At 49.1% G+C, this 19,212-nt stretch overlaps 3 protein-coding genes across 4 annotated transcripts; 2 read left to right on the top strand and 1 right to left on the bottom strand.

Moving 5' to 3' along the window:
* Positions 1–353: 353 nt before the first annotated feature.
* On the top strand, positions 354–7,938 carry lmnl3 (lamin L3). Its single transcript, XM_085351207.1, has 12 exons — positions 354–878; positions 1,348–1,504; positions 2,129–2,254; positions 2,338–2,508; positions 2,577–2,702; positions 2,835–3,055; positions 3,132–3,351; positions 4,205–4,312; positions 4,415–4,531; positions 4,707–4,817; positions 4,908–4,968; positions 7,683–7,938. The coding sequence occupies exons 1-11, from the start codon at positions 475–477 to the stop codon at positions 4,941–4,943; spliced, it is 1,797 nt and encodes a 598-aa protein (XP_085207333.1). The 5' UTR covers positions 354–474; the 3' UTR covers positions 4,944–4,968; positions 7,683–7,938.
* Positions 7,939–8,823: 885 nt separating this feature from the next.
* Positions 8,824–12,931, bottom strand: marchf3 (membrane associated ring-CH-type finger 3). 2 transcript variants are annotated; one of them, XM_085351205.1, is made up of 4 exons: positions 12,747–12,931; positions 11,385–11,580; positions 10,232–10,438; positions 8,824–8,982 (listed from the first exon to the last, which is right to left on the bottom strand). In XM_085351205.1, exons 1-4 carry the CDS (start codon positions 12,929–12,931, stop codon positions 8,824–8,826), a joined length of 747 nt encoding a protein of 248 aa, XP_085207331.1. The 2 variants fall into 2 exon arrangements, with proteins under 2 accessions (XP_085207331.1, XP_085207332.1); XM_085351206.1 differs by having other exon boundaries at positions 11,385–11,589; positions 12,747–12,910.
* A 5,001-nt stretch (positions 12,932–17,932) lies between these two features.
* On the top strand, positions 17,933–19,090 carry gjd6 (gap junction protein delta 6). Its single transcript, XM_085351204.1, has one exon. It carries the CDS (start codon positions 17,933–17,935, stop codon positions 19,088–19,090), a length of 1,158 nt encoding a protein of 385 aa, XP_085207330.1.
* Positions 19,091–19,212: the final 122 nt, after the last annotated feature.

The following is a 19,212-nucleotide window of genomic DNA, read 5'->3' as shown; positions in this document are numbered from 1 at the left end:
AACGTGTTATTTGGTTATACTGACATCCATAATCTGACATCCATAATCTATGTGACTACAATTTGTTCCTCTCACAACAAAAGCTTTAAAAACCATTAATATTTGTAATATTTTAATGTGTTTTTGTAATTATTCAGTCACTGTGTCCCTCGCTTTTTCCCATTTTAATCTGTATTTCTATCCTGTTTGTTTAATTATTCATGCTGTTCCACTGCATTACAATTTTGCACTACGTGTATTATGCCTGTTGTTAAAGTTTCTGATGAAATAAAGTTGGAGAAAAAAAATCAAGACTTTGTTGCTGGTTTTATTTTGAAAGGTCAGCCGGATGTGCCCTGCGCGGTTCGGTCGCGCGCTCGTGCCGTTGTCAGCTCGTCAGGAATGATTGCGTGCAGGTGAGGCCGGCTGTGCTACTAAAGCCGTCCCGAGGAGCGTCCCCGGCTCTGTGAAGCTGTTACCGCGAGCACCTCCGTCATGGCCTCGCCCATCTGTACCCCCGCGGCCACCTCCACCCCGGCGGCCTCCTCCAGTGGCCGATCCAGCCGCTCCGCCGGCCGGCGAAGCGGCGCGGCGGCCGGCCTGTCCGCCTCCAGTACCAGCCCGTCCCGCCTGTCCCGGCTGCAGGAGAAGGACGAGCTCCGGGGCCTCAACGACCGCCTCGCCAACTACATCCAGCGGGTGCAGGAGCTGGAGAGTGAGCGCTCCTACATGCTGCTGAAGCTGGAGGAGAAGGAGGAGGCCAGGAGCAGCGTGCGGAGGCTGTACGAGGAGGAGCTGGCCGACGTCAGGAAGTCCCTGGACGGCCTTGCCCAGGAGAGGGCCCAGCTGCAGATCGACTACGGGAATCTGTGCGAGGAGCACCGGACGCTCCAGGCGAGGTAGGAGCGCACAGCGTTACACCAGACTGCAGTCAGAAAGTCTCTGATTTAGAGGATGGTTTCCGCCCCGCTTTATAAAACTTCATAGGAGTTGATGGATGCTGATTATTGATCCTTCATAAACGTTTGTCTCATCACGGAGATTAAATCTTTCCTCAGTCTGGTTGTAAGAACTTTGCCCGCTGTTATAATAATACATTTTCTTTATATGCGCCTTTAAAGACCCTTAAGGTCACCTTACATTAGTACAACAAAATAAAAACATAAGGTAAATATTAAAAAAAGTATGAAAGCTAAACTGTGAGTGTCTGTGGATCTGAGTCTGTGCATTTGAAACTCCGAAGTGTGAGCGCCGGCCTGACTGAGTGACTCCTGTGATGGTTTGTTTTTGTGTTTAACAGACTTCTGCTGGGGGAGGGCAGCAGCTGGTATCACACGACCGATAACGTTGTGCTCGCGTCTCTTTCAGGCACCAGAAGAAGGAGGGCGATCTGACCAACGCGCTGGCCCAGTTGAGGAGAGCTGAGGAGACTCTGAGCTTGAAGGACGCCGAGTTCACCAAACTGCAGTCGGAGAACCGCAGACTCAACGGCGACCTCGCCGACCTGCAGAGCCAGCTCGAACGAGTAAGAAGGGCAGCCGCCGTTAAACTGTGCAGCGTGCGTGGAACGCCCCAACCAGTTATCCTCGTCGGAGACGTCGTGTCTCACCTGCGGCGAGGGACATGAAAACGAGCCTGCGCCGTTGGGTCTGACAGGATGTGAGGAAATCCTGGCTTAGCTTGAAAAGTAGAATCGGAAACATGAATGGTTGCACGTTAGCTTCAGCCCACCAATCAGGCTTCATCTGTTTCAGCGCTCTTATAATTTCACTTACTCTTGAATCTGTAACTGGGCTGATTGAGCGTCACCTGCCCCGCAGCAGGCTGGCTTCACAGCACGAGTTACCATGGCGATGTACGCAGGTAAGAAGTGAAATCCGGCAGGCTTCGGCTGTCTGTCCGCGCTGCCGTTTGTGGTGGTCGCACAGCTCTGAGCTCATCGGGGGCTGAAGTGATGTGAAGACGGCTGAACTTCTGAATAAATTCAGTGGCGTTAAAGTGCATTCCTGCAACCGGTGTCTGTGAAAATTAGGAAATTGGTCCCAAACTTCATGGTTTGTCACTAATCGGATATTTGAAAATCCTAATCGTCCAACGTTAGGTGCAGTCAGTCCCTCAGCTCTGACGTTCGTCTTATTTGTGTCACCAGCTGGAGGCTCTGCTGGCAGAAACCAAGAACCAGCTGAGCTCTGAGATGCTGCGGCGAGTCGAAACGGAGAACCAGGTGCAAACGCTGAAAGAGGAGCTCGAACTGCACAAGAACATCAGTGAGCAGGTAACTCGGGCTGCTGCCAGTTTCTACATTTTCAGGTTGGCGCATCTTCACGTCACCGTTTCACCTCTTTGTTTTTGAAATAGGAGATCCTGGAGATCCGAAGCAGACACGAAAGCCGCCTGGTGGAGGTGGATTCAGGGCGGAGGAGGGAGTTCGAAGGCAAACTGGCTGAGGCGATGCAGCAGCTGCGGCAGGACAGCGAGTCGCAGCTTCAGCAGTACAAAGAAGAGATCGACCGGGTTTTCGGCTCAAAGGTTAGAGCTGCTCACGGATTATTTTCCGGTATTAAAAAATGTGTTTCACGCTGCTTTGTGCCCGACAGCTACACAACGCCCAGCAGGATGCGCTGGAGAAGAACGGCGTGGCTTCGGCCACAAAAGACGAGCTGGACGCCACGAAGGTCCGAGTGGAGACCCTCAGCTCGCAGCTGCAGCAGTGCAGAAAAGAAGTGAGTTGGGGGAGGTCTGTGCTCGTCAGTGCAGCTTCCAAGTTTCCTGCAGTTTCTGCACCAAAATGAGAAAAAGCCTCTGATGTGGAGGGAAACGCTCTTCGTCTTAATGTTCCCCCCTCTCTCTGTCAGAAAATCTCTCTGGAGAACCGCTTCCAGGACCTGGAGAGGACTCTGGACAAGGAGCGGGAAGTCTGGCACCACAAACTGAGTCAGAAGGAGCAGGAGCTGCTCAACATGAGAACCCAGATGTTCAGTCAGCTGGAGGACTACGAGCACCTGATGGATGTGAAGGTAGCTCTGGACGTGGAGATCAGTGCCTACAGGAAGATGCTGGAGGTGGAGGAGCAGAGGTATGGCTGCGTGTGAGTGGAGGGGTCCTGGGTCTCAGGTGTTTTTGCTCCCATGGTTGTTTCTGTTTCCTGTCAGGTTTAAGCTGTCGCCCAGCCCCTCGCAGCGGACATCCATACCTCGAACGCACGAGCACAGCGGCCGAAAGCCCAGAGGGAAGAAACGGAAATACGAAGGCGAGTCGGGGAGCTCGCCCGCCTACAAAATGTCCAGTCGTTCGATGGAGCGCGGCGCCGTGAGTGTAGAAGAGATTGACGTGGATGGAAAATATGTTCGACTGAAGAACAACTCAGAGAAAGTAAGTCTGTACGGGTTGTAAAGCCTCGGGTCAAGCTGGAGGATGTTTGACAGCTTGGTATTGGATGCAGAACATGCATTATTGGTCACATGATTTCATTAAAAGCAGCACAAACACGCCCAGAGGTCCAGTTCAGGGTCTGCAGAGGTGAAGCCTAGCAGACAGCTTGCAGCTACAGCTGTCACTGTTCGCCTGTCAGTCAAGTAGGCCACGCCCCTAATAAGGCAAACTGTAATATTGCTATTTAGAAATAAAATATTCTCCCCATACAGATGTTAGCACAGGGGGAATGTAGCAGCTTGTGTATCAGGCTGTAAAAATGTTTGAGGAACTGCAGGTTTTGCTGCTTCTGCCTTGGCTGCATGTTTTCATGCCTGTGGGTTTAATTGTGTAGGGATGCACGACCAGCTTGGGTCAGTGTGGCGTGGCGCTCTCGGTGGAGCGGTCTGCTTCCGATGACCTCCTGCACACTGCTGTTAACGATTTTGTGTAACTTTCCATTACTGGGAGGAAAAACTGTTACATGAACTACAATAATGTCAATATTGCACAGAGCCAGCAACCCGCCCGGGTTCTTCATGCGCTCCATCACTCACTGACCCAGCTCCACATCCCACCCCGACCCGTTCAGCACTGCAGTAATTCATCTGTAATTACATTTAATAATATATAATGATCTCAGGACATTAAGCTAGCTGGTGTTGGAGCAGCCTTCATGTAAAATATGTGCAAACAATTTTTTTTTTTTTTTTTTAAATCTCTACAGGGTCACGATGGCGTGCTCTGCAGTTTGAGAAAACCCATTTTAGGGTCGAGATGATGACTCTTTAATTTGTTTCTCATTTGTTTCCAGGAGCAGTCTCTGGGTGGGTGGGTGGTCCGGCGGGTTTACCCCGGCGCTGGAGACATCACCTTTCACATTCCCGCCTCCTGCGTCCTGGCTGGTGGGCAGACACTCACTGTGAGTCCTTTAACATTGTAGGAAGACTTATTGACCGCCACTGGTAATCACTGTAAACACAATGAAAGTGTGTGTGCGTGTTCGTGTGCGTTTACCTGTCAGATCTGGGCAGCAGGCGCTGAGGTGGAGGTGGAGCCCAGTGACCTGGTTCTGCAGGGCCACAAGAGCTGGGGGGTCATCACTGATATCAGGGTGATCCTCCTGAACTCCAACCACGAGGTAGAGGAAATAAACCACACCTCCCAGAATGCACCTGTACAATAAAGCTGAAAGTAATGCTTTGTAACATGAACACTTTATTTAACTCTGAAACTTTTAGGTGATGATTTTGAAGTGTGGCACCTTCCACAGCTGTACAGGATATGTTTGTATTACTGCGATTTGATTTAAACAGGAAGTGGCCGAGCGCAGGCTGTGCATGCTGGGTGGGGGTGAAGACGACACTGGGCTGGAGTTTGATGAGGAGTTTGTCACGGGGAGTGAAATGCAGCGCTTCCAGAGACAGGTAACCTCAGGGGGAATGTTCAAGCAGAAAAGGACCAAGTGCAGGACCTCAGACCTCATGTCTGCTTTTGTTTTCCCACCTGCGCTACAGCCAAAGCGAAAAAAGAAGTGTTGTTCGGTGTCGTGAGTGCGGTCCACGCTCGGCCTGGACGGTAGGTGGGGGGTAAAGTAGCTTCAGCTCTTCCGCTCGCCTCGCCTGCTCCCATAACCAGATGCATGGCTTGTTTCACTCATCCATCACGCAGCCCAGTTACTCTGCTGATGAAAGCGCAGCTCACTCGTCAAGTAAACTCAAAGTGTAGTTTGAGCAAGCTGGAGGCCGTCAGTTTGTTTCAGGAGAGAATTAACGCCTTCAAATCTGAGGCCATGGTGCTCTGCAGAGACAGGGTGGAGCGCCCACTCCAGGCAGGGAAAGACTGACACAGCTGTGTGCAGTGACTGCAGAGATGTGGATGCTGTCCTGGTCTCTGTGGAAGAGAGTGGAGCATCGTCTGAAGGATGTCTGGGCGCATCCTTAGAGATGCTGAGGACTCAGAGTAGAGCTACAGTCTGCACGTCCACGAGGACCTGCAGTACCTCCAGAAAGCATCACTGCTTCACTGCACCGCTCCAGTTATTCCACATTCTGTCGTGTTGCATCATTATTAATGGATTAAATTCATTTTTCACCTCAATTCTACACGCAGCACCCCATTATGGCGAAGTGATAAAAGCAAATGTATTAAAAAAAATTTAAACCCATGAGATTAAGAGTGAATGTATTCCATCTTGGAAAAAGGCCGTGAGAACTTTCTGGATGCTCTGTAAAAGCGAACAGAAAGAGAAGCGACCCGCTCCAAGCACAAACGCATCGTCATCTGAAAACTTTGCATCTGAGAAGTCTGTGCTGCTGCTGCTCCACCCCAGCACCCACCTGTCGCACCCCGATTAACTAATCACTGTTCTGCTGCCGTGGCACGAGCTGTCTCCCGTCGCTCTCAGCCTCGTACGCTGTATAAAAAGTAGGGCCTGATCACATGACCTCCGGGGGACACGGGGCTGAAGATATTCAGTAATGTCAGCAGGTGCTTGTCCATGAAGTCCTCTACAGTCAGAATCTTGAACTGGACTCAACGGGGAGCCAACGCAGCTGTGTCAGCAACACGTGAGAAGAAGCATTTCTGCAGCGTTTTGAACAAACTGCAGACGTTTCAGGGAGTTTTTGCTTAAACATGTAAACGATGAATTACAGCAATCAAATGTGATGAAATGAATGACCGTCTCCAGTTCAGTGTGAGATACAATAGGACTTAATTTGGCAACGTTTAAGTGATAAAAGCAGGACCGAGCCAGAGATTTAACATGAAGATCCAAAGTGAGAGCGGGTCAAAGGTTACCCCAAGGTTCCTGAGACGATTTGACAAATGTTGAAAGGGGAGCAAATCTGTCAGGAGCACCTACAAGGACTCCAGTCTTTCCTTCATGAAGGAAAGACTGGAGTCGGAGGAAGTTGTCAGCCATCCAACCTTTGATGGGGTTTAAGCACTAATTCAGGATGTGCAGCTTAGAAACATCTCAGGGCTTAACAGAAATGTGCAACTGAATATCATCTGCATAGCAGTGATGGCAAATGTTCTTAAAGTAGCTCAATACAGGAAGTAGATCTATTAGAAACCATAAGGGGCCCAGTACAGAACCCTGTGGCACACGATGGCTGAGAGAAGTGCAGGATGACCTGCACTTGCAAACACCGCAGATGAGCATCGTTCAGACCGTCCAAGGCAGATCCAGATATGCCGACCCAATATTTCAGCCTATCGAGCAGCATGTGGCGGTCAACCGTATCAAATACCAACGTGAGGTCCAACACTAGCAGAATAAAACCTTTTTCATGCAAAATGATGCATGAAAATGTCACTGCAGACTCTGCGACGAGCTGTTTCAGTAGAATGAGCTCTACGAAAGTCCGACTGAAACATGACACGAACGCTGTTTGTCTGAAACTGCTGAGAGCTGCTTGGCCTCGAGCTTTTCTTAGTGATAAACACCAACTTTGAGATCCGTCTGTAACTGCTAAGAAGAGAAGAGTCGAACTTGGCTTTTTTTTTAAGCAGGACTTTACCAGACGCAGTGCTGATTATGGCGAGCACACAGGGACCAATCGACTGGAAGACATCTTTGAATAAAGATGCAGGTAAACTGTCGAGTGAACGGGAGCGCACTAATTTTACCAGATCGGGTGATCTTTGTAAAATACCAGACTGAGCTGGAGCAGGAAGTGACGGTGAGGATGTGGTTCAGCAGGTGGAGCAGGAGTAATAATATGGTGTCAAATAACACCTTAGATTACCTCTGCTCTTTGGACCAGGCCCTCGCATCTGTAATTACATCATTTAAAAGAAACTAAAAGATCTTTTAAGTAAACGAGAGGAACATTTAAACGAGTTTTCCTCCACGAGCGCTCAGCTTTATGACAATCACGTTTTAAACAGCAGGCGGGCAGGTTTCACCTAAAATGGAAAGGCGACGATTATTAAAAAGATCGGTGAGAGACCAACCGCGTCACGAGTGGATAAATATAAATGACCAGCATCAGTTTCTCAGCTGTGGAGGAATTTAAGATGCGAGCGCTGACCGTCCGGCGAAAATGAAACTCCAAACACAAACGTGTCCAGTAGCGCACGCGGCCTCCTGCTGTGGTACAGTGAGCAGGATTAGCCCCGCCCTGCACATCACGCCCTCAGGTTTGTTTGGCTTTGAAGGTTCAGCCTGTAATGCTCATTAATCTGGACATCCAGAGGTTTCCACCCCGCCCTCTGCTTCCTGCAAGCTTTCTACTAACCAGACCTTTATTATGACGATAACGCTGCTGCTCTGTCCCCCTCAGGATTTCTCGAAGGAGACCACTTGTGCTGTGATGTGACGCCTGCTCTCTGCCACCGACCTCGACGGCGGTCTGAAAAACCCTGGAGCAGCTCGGGCCTCAGACTGCTGCTTTCTGGCTCCAGTAGTTTTATTTACAGTAGGACGGTGAGATGATCTCACCTGCCTTACAGCAACAGTGTCCCTCACGTTTCGTCGCTCTCGCTTCACAACAGGAGCTTTGATTTTAATTTTTGTTGAAGTGTAATAAATAAAGCTAAAAGTTTCTAAACAAATACAACTTGTGCTTATTTCCAGCAGCATGCAGAGATGCTGCAGGGGAACCGCACCCTAAAGTGCTGGGTTATTTTCATAGCTCAGCTTCTGGGTAAAAGCTGCAGGTTGGGTGGGTAGACTGGCGTGGTTGTCATGGGAACGAAACATTTCTCCCACTGGAGACGTCCAGATGAACAGAATCCACCTTTGGGGATTTACCTGGATGATGGCGCACCGAGACACGGAAACTGTAGTTGTTTTCTCTTTTCTCAGTAACTCTGAAAGCTGCGCTGCTGGTCCAGCTGCTGCTCTGTGGAATCACCTGCGTTTCAGTCGGGATGCATCCATTCAGCACATCTGGACTAAAGCAGGCCGCTTTCACAGACCAATAGTTATCGAGCACAGACGTAACAGGCGGAGGATGTTTTGCAGCCTCCAGCTGAGGATTTGATGTCATCGTAATCAATGAGCGTAATCCTCTCAGAATGACAAACATTTACAAAATGAACTTATTGTTTTATTATATGTGACCTGAAATGAGTACCTGAGTCCATAAACTGACCACGAGCCACAGGTATCGCCCCCTGGTGGTCATTAGATCTAAGTTGGGAATCTGTGTGACTGAATTTACATCCTTCAGTGTTTACTACCACCTGTTTAACAATGAAGATGTGGACGCTATACCAAGGCTAGCCTCTGTAGTTCTTTGGGGGGTGTTTGACTACAAAGCAGTTTGGATCTGCTCCAGTGCGCCCCCATGCCATTACCACCAACACCAAAACACAGGATAATAAAAGTACAGAGGAAAATAAAAGGAGTCATTGAGTCTTTTGTGGTTTAAAAGTTCATGGGGTCGTGGGCTCCGTCCTTTGAGCTGTGCAGACTTCCACCTACACCATCGTTTCCTTGTTGATGGCTTTGCTGAGGAAGTGTATGGGCGCCACCTGCTGGTTAGGAGGTGTTTGCGCTGACACAGGAACCCACAGTCGAACTCTCTGGTCAGTCTTCTTCCAGGTTTTGAAGAGATGCACATGGTAGCGCACAGAAACCTGGCAAACACCAAACCAGCAGAGACAATTTAAACATGAAACAAAATCACAAAGCGCACTATGCTTTCCACAACTGCACCAAAGCGTGAAACACTGACATTAAAACAAACACTTTCACTCCAGGTTGTTAATCAACCAAAGACCCAGACAGAGCTTTGGTCCATGCAGCCGGTAAAACTCAAACACCAGTTTTCTTTGTTATCGATCGTCCGCCTGACTCAGTTTGTCTGATTTAGTCCTCAGCTCAAACAAAATAATCATTGTGGGTGATTTTAGCATCCATGTAGATACCAAACAGCTGACAGCCTGAACAGCATTTAATGTTATTAGGCTCAATTAGCCTCTTAAAGACCTGGATGGCCACTAACTTTCTGCTTCTTAATTCAGATCAAACTGAGGTTATTGTACTCGGCCCTGAGAATCTTAGAAATATGGTATCTAACCAGATTCTTACTCTGGATGGCATTACCTTGGCCTCCAGTAACGCTGTGAGGAACCTTGGAGTCATTTTTGACCAGGACATGTCCTTCAACGCACATATTAAACAAATATGTAAGACTGCTTTCTTCCATTTGTGCAACATCTCTAAAGTTAGAAATATCCTGTCTCAGAGTGACGCTGAAAAACTAGTTCATGCATTTATTACTTCCAGGCTGGACGACTGTAATTCATTATTATCAGGATGTCCTAAAAACTCCCTGAAAAGCCTTCAGCTGATCCAAAATGCTGCAGCAAGAGTCCTGACAGGGACTAGAAAGAGAGAGCAGATTTCTCCCCACCCATGCAGCCTGAGTGGAGTTCAGTACCACCTGAATCTGCCGTCTCCAAGATTTTCATTTAAATAGTGATTTCAAATATATTTTAGAATTTATATATTTGCATTATTATAAACTGTAGTTCTGTGGATTCTTACATTTCTGAATCCATATCCGTACTCTTGAACCCTTTGAGACAGCTGTTCCTAATGTTTAGGGGCCCTGAGAAACAAAAGGCTTGAAAAGCAGCTGGCTGGGCCTTCTTTAACCTTTGCTCTCATGAGTATTTCTGCTGTAGGAGTCCATGGGGACGACTCACGTTTGGAGCCATGAGCAGACGTTGAGTATTTGCGTCACTTTTTAGTTTTAGAAGTTGCTACTTAGTAACTGCAAGTGTCCCCGTGCAGGACTGAAGTCTTCCACATTAATCTTCTACATTCCAGTTAGTAAAATAAGTTCATGTTCTGGATGAACAGCACAGACTCTAAACTCACCACAGTCCAGAACACATAGATGATGATGAGAGCCAGAGTGAGCACCAGGAGTCCCAGGGCCTCCATCCCATTGGTGTAGTAGAGCTCCATGGCTCCTTGAATGCACAGCCAGCCCGACAGAGACGCGAGCGGCGTGATGAACAGGAAGCAGGCCGCATCGCTGCACAGCGTCCTCCTCTGCTGCTGCATGGCTGGAGAGCACCACCACTGATGGAGGGAAAGAGGAGGCAGGAAGAGGATTAGCCTCATGTTTTCCATGAAATAGTAAAATGTCGGTGATATGTTTTCATGTTCCGACTGTTACTGCGTCCCTTATATCAGCAGGACACGGAGTTAAGACCAACGTAAGACAGGAAAACTCCTCCAGGAACCGTTTAGTGATCCTGCATTTACTAAGTGAAACTGGTGACATCAAACGAATACATTAAACTTATGTTTTATTTGTTCACTGTGTGATAATACAGGAGACTTTGTAGCTGCAAACCCAGTTCAGCTTTTACTTGGAGCTGCATCGAAGCAGAATAAACGTGTGTGTGTTTGCTGTGTGGATTCGATTCGTACATCGCTAACAGGAAGTGCTGCACCTTTCCTCCCCTGCGTGCGTGCAGCATCGCCTGAGCAGGCCTGTGTTCAGTGTGTAGCTTAGCCTGGCACAGCACACGGTGCTTAATCAGCAGATTACCAGCCAAGAATGCACCTACAGAGAGCACCGAGGCCACTCTCCTGTCCTCTGCAGCAAAGAAGCACCGGCTAATCTGCCTCTCAGGCTAAGTGGCTTTATGGACAGCGAGCTGACGGCAACAGGTTCTCCAACGTGAAGCCAACAAACTCCTCCCACTGAGTCTGACATGCCACCATTGAGGAAAAAGAGCCAGCCTTCACTCTTTGCTCTGTCTGCTCTGCAGCAGAAGCCGGCGAATCCTTCTTATTTAACTTCAATCAGCCTCATTCATCTGTCTCATCTCACAAAGATCTTTCTCTGCAGGCTGAGCGTGACACGAGGAGAGGACACTACAAAAGATGACAAATATATTCTCATGTTCAGCTCACGAAGCCACTTGGTTTTATTAATCCAGGTTTGAGACATTAGAGAAGTGTGGCTGTCTCGGTCACAAGTCTGGGCCGCTGAGCATCAGTGTGGTGATGGGCCTACCTCAGTCAGAGGCTTTGGCACACGCTCCAGCACAAACTGGTGATGGCAGAGCTCGCAGTGGCCGCTGTCGGAGGCGGTGAGCCACTGTTCCAGGCAGCTCCGGTGCACCGAAGCCAGGCTGCCGGAGCACTCGCAGGGGGACAGCAGCTCTCCTGACGCCCGGCCTTCGTGGCAGATCCTGCAAAACTGCTCCTCACTGCACAGAGCGACACACGAACAGAGACGACAGGAAGTCTGCAAAGGCAGTTTTCTACTTTGACATTCAGAAGGTAAAAACTTTGCATAAACGAAAGGATTCATCCTGCCTTGTAGATTTACTCACAGGAAAGAAAAATATTAAACAGAATATTTTTCATCTGTCTTCAAATGTATAATGAAAATATATCATGACCTCTTTCATGGTGTTTTTTAATATGTGTCATCTCACTGTGATGTTACTGGATCTGAGTGGAAACGACACCATGCAGGATTCAGGGTGAAGCATTTGTTTGACTGAAGACTGGAGACTCTGAGGTAAGTCATCGAGGTCATAGCTTCTCATCACTAACCAAGAACCCTTCAGAAACGCAGCCTCTGTGAGTACTGCTGTTAACCATGTCCATTCTTTTATGTCCACAGTGTACTCCTCTCCTATTGGCTGCGAGTAGCTGGATGATTCACAAGCGTACACCCTGACGTCCACCGTTATCAGATCTGTCCAGCGGAGCGCCTTTGGGAAGTGGTGAAATGCATCACCAGCATATCTGCAAGGTGCATCCAAGCGGCAACATAAAGGGCCTAAAATTATAGTTTAGAAACTGCAGTTCCTCTAACGTCCAGCAGAGGCAGCAGTGAGTCAGGCCCCATAGACTTCCATGTTAAAACTTTACAGCAGAAATAAACATGTTTACAGCCTGATACGCAAACTGTGTCTGTGGATCCTCCTTCATAACACCTGTACAGGGGAGGCTGTTTCTATCACTCACCTGTTTAAATGGTTTTAAGCCTTAAAGTTTGCATTATTAGGGGCGTGGCCTCTTTGACTGACAGGTGGCTGTAGCTACTAGCTGTCTGCTAGCTTCACCTGGACCGTGTTTGTGCTGTTGGAGCCTTTTAACGACGTCATGTGACCAATAATATGACTGCTGTGAGGTCACTGCACTAACAGTTCTGGTAAAATTCGAGGATTGTGATTGGACTAAGCACTAATTGGCAGGTACCCGTCTCTGTGCGATGCTCCCATCAAACCCATTTAAACTGGGTTGGTGGTTCGGGCTGTAATGTGTCCAGGAAAGGCTTCGTCACTCTGGGTGATTTCAAACGTTGATAGCGTACGTTACAGAGGTGATGAACTTTCAGCCTCTGTGCTTCTGCTCCGGTTACCTGTCTGTGATGGATGCACACTCCGCAGTGGGCGTGTCTCCGTGATAGCACATCACTTCCTGGCTGCTGCTGTGGAGCTCTTCATCCAGCGCGGGCTCAGGGATGAACTTGACCTCCTCCACAGGACTGGACTCCCACCGGCCCACCGGATCCTCCACAGTCATATCTGCAGTACGAGGGGCCATTCACTCCACGTCTGCTACACACACACACACACACACACACACACACACACACACACACAAATGTAAAACAGATGGAATGAAAATACATCGTGACACAAAAATAAATAAATAAAAATAAAAATATGGACACACAAGTGGATCTGCTGTCCGTCACAAACTGATAATTAAATTAATTATGAATGGAAGCTGCAAAATATGACGTCATCCATCAGAATTAGGACTGGAGCTCTGAATATAAATAAATCATATTTCAGTAACTGGTCTCCCGACTCCAGTAACAGAACCCTTCATATTTACAGACAGGTTTAAAAAAATAAACCGTCAAAGATGGAGGAGCATTGGGCTCCTATTGGTCAGCATCACAACATTAAGGAAGTTCTGCTGACCTGCCGGTTTGTAATGTCTTTTCCAGCAGCTGTTTTCACCGTTTAGCCAGAACTCAGCACCAAACACAAAGTTACGGAGCTGAAAGGTGACAGTTATTTAATATTTTATTTATGATTTTTATTTTGTTTGCTCTGCTGCCCCCAAGTGGCCAGAAATCAGTGAATTAAAGGTTTAAAGGTTTAAGTTTTCATGCAAGAAATGAAATAACCTGTCAGTGCTTGAACACATTTACACTGAGAATAAATTAGTAATAAAAAAATAGTAATATTTCTTCTTCAAGAACAGCAAATATTTCTCTCAAGCTTTTTTAATTCTGTCCTTCTAGTTATTCTATTCTGCTTCATTTTATCTTTATGAAAAAAATATCCATTTATTGTATTTTTTTAAATTTAGCTTTTTACTTATTGAGGTATTTATTTTATTCTACTTTTGAGCTTCCACTCCAGAGTTAGTCCACTGTAAATATTGTTATTGCTCAGGTGAGGTCCAGCTCACACTCTTCACAGTCCCGAGCGGAGACACATGAAACACGACGCTGACCAGCAAAGCAAAGTCTGTCGCACAACGAGCAGCTTTAATGACAAGTCAAGCAGCAGCCTTACCTCCAGCCTGAGCCGACGTTAGGACCAGCTCCGTGTTTATCATCAGGCAGAGTCCGAGTGACGAGGCTTCTCCTCCTAAAGCCGTCCAGCAGATTAGAGAGGCTGACGGACGCCGGTGAGAACACCGAGGGATTAGACGCAGAGGAAAGTAAGGGCCGGGCCAGACGAATGGAAATCACATCAGACTGAGTCACAGCACCTCGCCGTACCCCCTTTAATCCTGTTAGGGGGCTTCCAGGAAGCCAGCGGAGCGAGACCAGCGAGCTCCAGGCCGGTGGAGGCCGAGGGTGCAGACGGGGGGAGGGATGGTGTTTGTCTGTGATACAGCTTCATTCTGATTCACGCAGTAATCACTAAACATCCACCAGATCCAGAAGGTTAAAGTTAGAGTTTAGGTTACACTTTAAAAAAACTCTGTAAAATTTAAAAATGTCTTTTAAGAGCTCATTTTTCTCGTTTCTCATCATTTTCCACACACATCAGCTGTGACTTCATGTCAAAAACTTTGTGTTGTTGAAGAGATATCGGCTAAATGTGAAGTAGGGCTGGGCTGCACCTTCTTTCCAGTTAATACCAGTTTGTACCACAAGATGGTGCAGTGAGTCAGTGTAAGCTTTATTTAACAAAGCAAACCATTAAGAGAGGATACTGAGGATGCTGTGCGTCATGTATAAACGAGGCATCAGGTGCTGTCTAATGGCTAATGAAGAGCCAACAGCCACAGCTACAAGCTACAAGCTAACACTAGCATGTGGCCCAAAGTGACGTGTGACTGAACTGATTTCAGCCTTCATGCTTTTAATCCTGTGAGTACCACTAACCTAATCCTACAGTGTCGGGACAATGGACAGACGCATTAAAACCCAACAAGTCCTGTTGTTTTGCCGAATAAAATGGTCAGCAGCGCCATCCTCCGTCGCCATCACTGTCAAAGGCCACGAGTTCTGCTCAGAGTTTATTCTCAGTCTCTGTTGGAGGAATGGTTCACAGCTCCTCCTGCCTTAAGACAGCTTTCGTCTGATTGGCTGGCCCCTCAGAAACAGAAGTTTCAAGCAGCAGATGGGCGGGGCTTGATATCCTCTCTTGACATCATTCAGACCCATGAGTAGAAAAAGTTAAACTGAGAGTTTACATACATTCTTATATATTTCTATACTGTGTATTGTGTATTTTGTTGTACAGTTATTTTATTTTCAACTTTAATTTATATACTTTATTTTATTCCTTCCTAGTTAAATTGACCCTTTTTAATTTTCATTTTTATTTCCTATCTTATTCATAGTCACGAGCAGTTGTCTAAGCATTTCACTGCATATCGTACTGTGTATCACTGTGTATGTGACAAATAAAATTTGAATTTGAGTTCAGGGGTTACCGAGCTCATCATTAGAAACGTCGGTCATAACCAGAGCATCCGGTCCTGGAGCCGGAGATATACGACAGGAAGTGAGGAAGAGCAGCCGCATTCATGCTGAGGATGAGGGCGTGCAGGTAAATGGAGAACTCGGGTCCAGACAGCCTCCTGCGGTGCTTTTGTCTGCTATCGATCCAGACAGAGGTACACGCGGGATTAATGCCCGAGGGCTGTTAAAGGACCCGGCAAAGAAAGCGATCGATGGACTGGAGAGCGGCCCCTCGCTGCCGACCTGAGCAGGATTAGAGAGGGCCCCCCGGCCCCATTTAACACAATGCACACCAAGGTTCACAAATAGACCCAGACAGACACAACACGAGCCGAGCCAGACTGGGAGCCGGGACAGGAAGTGGCTCTCCCCCTGTGCGTTTTAACGTCTGCTGTCAGAGGAATTATCACGAAGGAATTCCCAGTGATGTGCTTTTCCTCCGGGCTTTGTTAGCAGCAGCCTGGGAATGAATAACAGGCGGGATTGAAGGGAAAGGAGGAGAAAGAGAGGCCAGGCAAAGAAAGTCCTCCCACCTCTCTCTCTCTGATCCCAGCGGGACTTTTATCTGAGCTCACGTGTGGACGATGAATGTGAAAGATTTAGATGAACGTTTTGGTGAAGTCAGCAGGTGTGACATCGCTGCTCTGATTGCTTCACATCTCGGCTGTTAGGAATTTATCCATGTTTGGGAAAACCAAGTGAAGAAACCTAAGTGTGCGTCAAACTCATTTCGCAGCGCTGTGATCTGATGTGGCACCGCTGAAACCTTCTGTCAGTGTACAAATGTCTGAGCTATCTGAATATGAGAGACAGTCTCACTTTCTCTACACGATACAGCGAAGCTGATGCTGCTGTTGTACAGAAAGACATCTGTCAGCAGGACTCTTTGGGCCTGAACTTAGGAAGTAAATGTATAAGATACAGAAATCTGTAACTTAATTACTGTGGTGCTTATTCTGGCCCACGGGCCTGATATTTAACACCTCTCCTGTAGTTGAACCTGTGGGTACCTCTGTGTCCAGGTGTGGAGGCCTAGCTCCACCCACCACACTACCTGCCGGTGGCTGATGCCCTCAGCCGTCGGCGTTCGGGGCCCGGCACTCGGGCGCGTGCCCGGCTCACTCCCAGCGGCTGCTTGGCAGGCCTGGCGCCCACGGCTGTGTCGGGCTCCTTCGTGGGGTGGGGTTCCCTCAGGCCTCTGGGACCGTGGCTCGGCCCGCTCTGGTGCGACTGGCGGGGCCTGCGGGCTCGTCACTGCGGCCTCTGTGGCTTCTGCACCGTGGTTGCTGGGTGACCCCACGTCTGTGTGGTTGTCTCTGTATCGTGTTGTTCTCAGGTTGTTTTCTCTTCTTTTAACAGGTGATCAGATTTTCTCAGTGTCTTCTTCCACTGTCCTTCCTCTGTTTTCTTTCTCCCTTTCTTTCTGTATAGTGGTCTGTCCAACTTGTAATAACTTTAAATAAAATGAAATTAATAAACAATGATAATATAGATCAATCAAGTGGAACAACCCTAACCCTACGCATTGGCACATTTTGTGAAAAAACAAATCCGTTGGCCATCTTTCCTGGCCTTCAGAGAACCTGTGGGAGGAGCTACTTTTACCTTTGAAGCCAAAAATCCCATTTAAAATCTTCTGCCTTTGTTTTTACTTTGTTCCTCCTGCACACGTCTGCAGAGAAGCAGCTTGGCTGAGTGAGCTGTATGCAATAAGAAACGTGTGTCTGTCAGGTGTAGGCGGGGTTCAGGTGTTCTCGCGAGGATTTGATTTGAATTCTGCTGAGGCTGAGTCAACATTTCGGAGCGCTCGTGTCAGAAATAGAAAGTGCGGAGCTCTGAGGAGGGACTCCTGGGACCGTTTGAAGTACAGACAGGGGGTCGGGGAGCGTTTTATCTCGGGGACGTGACGGTTTGATGCTCGCAGACCTTTCAAGGAGCTTTTTTTAAAACACAGATAAGAGGATTGGCGAGTGGCTCGAGAGGAGCCGTCAAAACAGGCCGAGAGACAAAAGCTCCACAGACCAAGCTGTGGCCGCCCGGAGGCTCGTCTGTACACCACTTTTTGCTCGTCGTGTTTCCAGACACAAACGTCTTTGCGACTTTCTGTGTGTGACGGTCATGCATGACACACGCGTGTTCTTCTGCACTAGTCATCTTTCAAAAAAAGGGGCGTCTCCATTAAAGGAAGAGCCCGCCAGCTTTTAGAGGCCTAATCTGTGAAGAATGCTCTATCAGCGCACTATCAGCAGCTCCTCCAGCAGAGGAAGGCTGATGTCTCTCGGGTTTTAAATGGATCCTGAGGACAAGAGAGGACCGAGCGCGCCAAGTGACTCGTGTCAAGTGGACATCCTTATCTCCCAAAGATGGGCGACTCTCTCTCTCTCTCTGGAAGGCAGCGGCGGCGAGCGCTCAGGCTCAGAGCAGCTGCAGGTTCAGAGAAGGACGGAGCTTCTTGATTTTAGCGTCCTGGCTGCTCTGTCATAAACAAACCGCGCGGCCCACATCGAGTCTGCGTTGGGGAGCTCTCAGGAGGTGGACCGCTCTGGAGCAGACTGCTCCACTCCAGGCAGCTTGTCCCTCCTCGCGGCCGCCGGCAGCCGGGGGCCACCATGACGGAGTGGACTCTGCTCAAGCGCCTCCTGGACGCCGTACACCAGCACTCCACCATGATTGGCCGGCTGTGGCTCACCGTCATGGTCATCTTCCGGCTCCTGATCGTCGCCGTGGCCACCGAGGACGTGTACGCCGACGAGCAGGAGATGTTTGTGTGCAACACGCTGCAGCCGGGCTGTTCCACCGTCTGCTACGACGCCTTCGCGCCCATCTCCCAGCCTCGCTTCTGGGTGTTCCACATCATCAGTGTGTCCACGCCATCGCTCTGCTTCATCATCTACACGTGGCACAACCTGTCCAAGCACAACGCCACCCAAAGGTTGGGGCAGGGGGCGGCCGACGCGCCGGGGCAGGGAGGCCGGGACGGCGGGCGAGAGGCCTATGATCGGAGCTGCGACTCAGACAGCTGCTCCATCCAGTCCCATAAGCACCTGGGGCACAGCCTGGCGAATGTGCTGGAGGGCATCGCCGCCAAGGACCTCCAGAGGCTGGACCCCAAAACCTTGAGCCAGGCCCGAGCCTGCACCTTCAGGGAGGGGGGCACAGAGGCTCATGCGGGCTCCGGAGGGGTTTTGTCCAAATGTTACATCTTCCACGTGTGCCTACGGGCTGTCCTGGAGGTGGGCTTCGTCCTGGCTCAGTGGAAGCTGTTTGGCTTCCAGGTGCCCGTCCACTTCCTGTGCACCTCGTCTCCCTGCAGCCAGCCGGTGGACTGCTACGTCTCCAGGCCCACGGAGAAGACTATCTTCCTGCTCTTCATGTTTTGTGTCGGGGTTTTCTGCATCCTGCTCAACCTGCTCGAGCTCAACCACCTGGGCTGGAAGAAGATCCGCCGGGCAGTGCGGCTGCAGGAGCACGGGTCCTGGGGAGCATACGAGACCTTCCCTCCAGACAGCCCCTCCTTCACATCCTCTTTAGGCTTCAGGGACGTGACCAGCACCACCTCGCTGCCCACCCTGAACCTGGTGGTGGGTCACCAGCCGGACTGGACCTGTGCGGTGGACTGTGGCAGGATGAGGGAGCCGGAGGAGGTCCGAGAGAAAAGACCGGAGCCCCTAAGGAGAGAGGACTCCCATAAAGGAGAGAGGCAGCCTTTGAAGAGCAAGAGGGAGATCAGTGGGTCCAAACACAGGAGTGCCGAGGTCTGGATTTAGTCTCCATGACACCGCTGTCTTTATTTATGCCGACCCATGGAGCTCACCAAAAAAACCACCTGGATCACCTCCTCATGTGTGGAGCAGAGACTCATCTTACGCTGTGATGAGGGACGGGACCA

This window comes from Diplotaxodon limnothrissa, linkage group LG1 (genome assembly GCF_057381915.1).
Source record: "Diplotaxodon limnothrissa isolate DT_005_m linkage group LG1, D_limnothrissa_male_GT1.1, whole genome shotgun sequence".
NCBI lineage: Eukaryota > Metazoa > Chordata > Actinopteri > Cichliformes > Cichlidae > Diplotaxodon > Diplotaxodon limnothrissa.
The sequence above is the reverse complement of the archived record's forward strand: the minus strand, read 5'-3'. Positions and strand labels throughout refer to the sequence as shown.

What these genes read in the sequence shown, in the direction of transcription:
- lmnl3 (XM_085351207.1), top strand. Translation starts at nt 475, where the DNA reads ATGGCCTCGCCCATCTGTACCCCCGCGGCCACCTCCACCCCGGCGGCC. An exon ending in TGCAGCAGTGCAGAAAAGAA is followed by an intron (nt 2,703 to 2,834) that starts GTGAGTTGGGGG and finishes TCTCTCTGTCAG; the next exon opens with AAAATCTCTCTGGAGAACCG. An exon ending in CTGGAGGTGGAGGAGCAGAG is followed by an intron (nt 3,056 to 3,131) that starts GTATGGCTGCGT and finishes GTTTCCTGTCAG; the next exon opens with GTTTAAGCTGTCGCCCAGCC.
- marchf3 (XM_085351205.1), bottom strand. Translation starts at nt 12,931, where the DNA reads ATGGCCCCTCGTACTGCAGATATGACTGTGGAGGATCCGGTGGGCCGG. An exon ending in TGTGCATCCATCACAGACAG is followed by an intron (nt 11,581 to 12,746) that starts GTAACCGGAGCA and finishes CGCTCTGTGCAG; the next exon opens with TGAGGAGCAGTTTTGCAGGA. An exon ending in TGCCAAAGCCTCTGACTGAG is followed by an intron (nt 10,439 to 11,384) that starts GTAGGCCCATCA and finishes TCCCTCCATCAG; the next exon opens with TGGTGGTGCTCTCCAGCCAT.
- gjd6 (XM_085351204.1), top strand. Translation starts at nt 17,933, where the DNA reads ATGACGGAGTGGACTCTGCTCAAGCGCCTCCTGGACGCCGTACACCAG.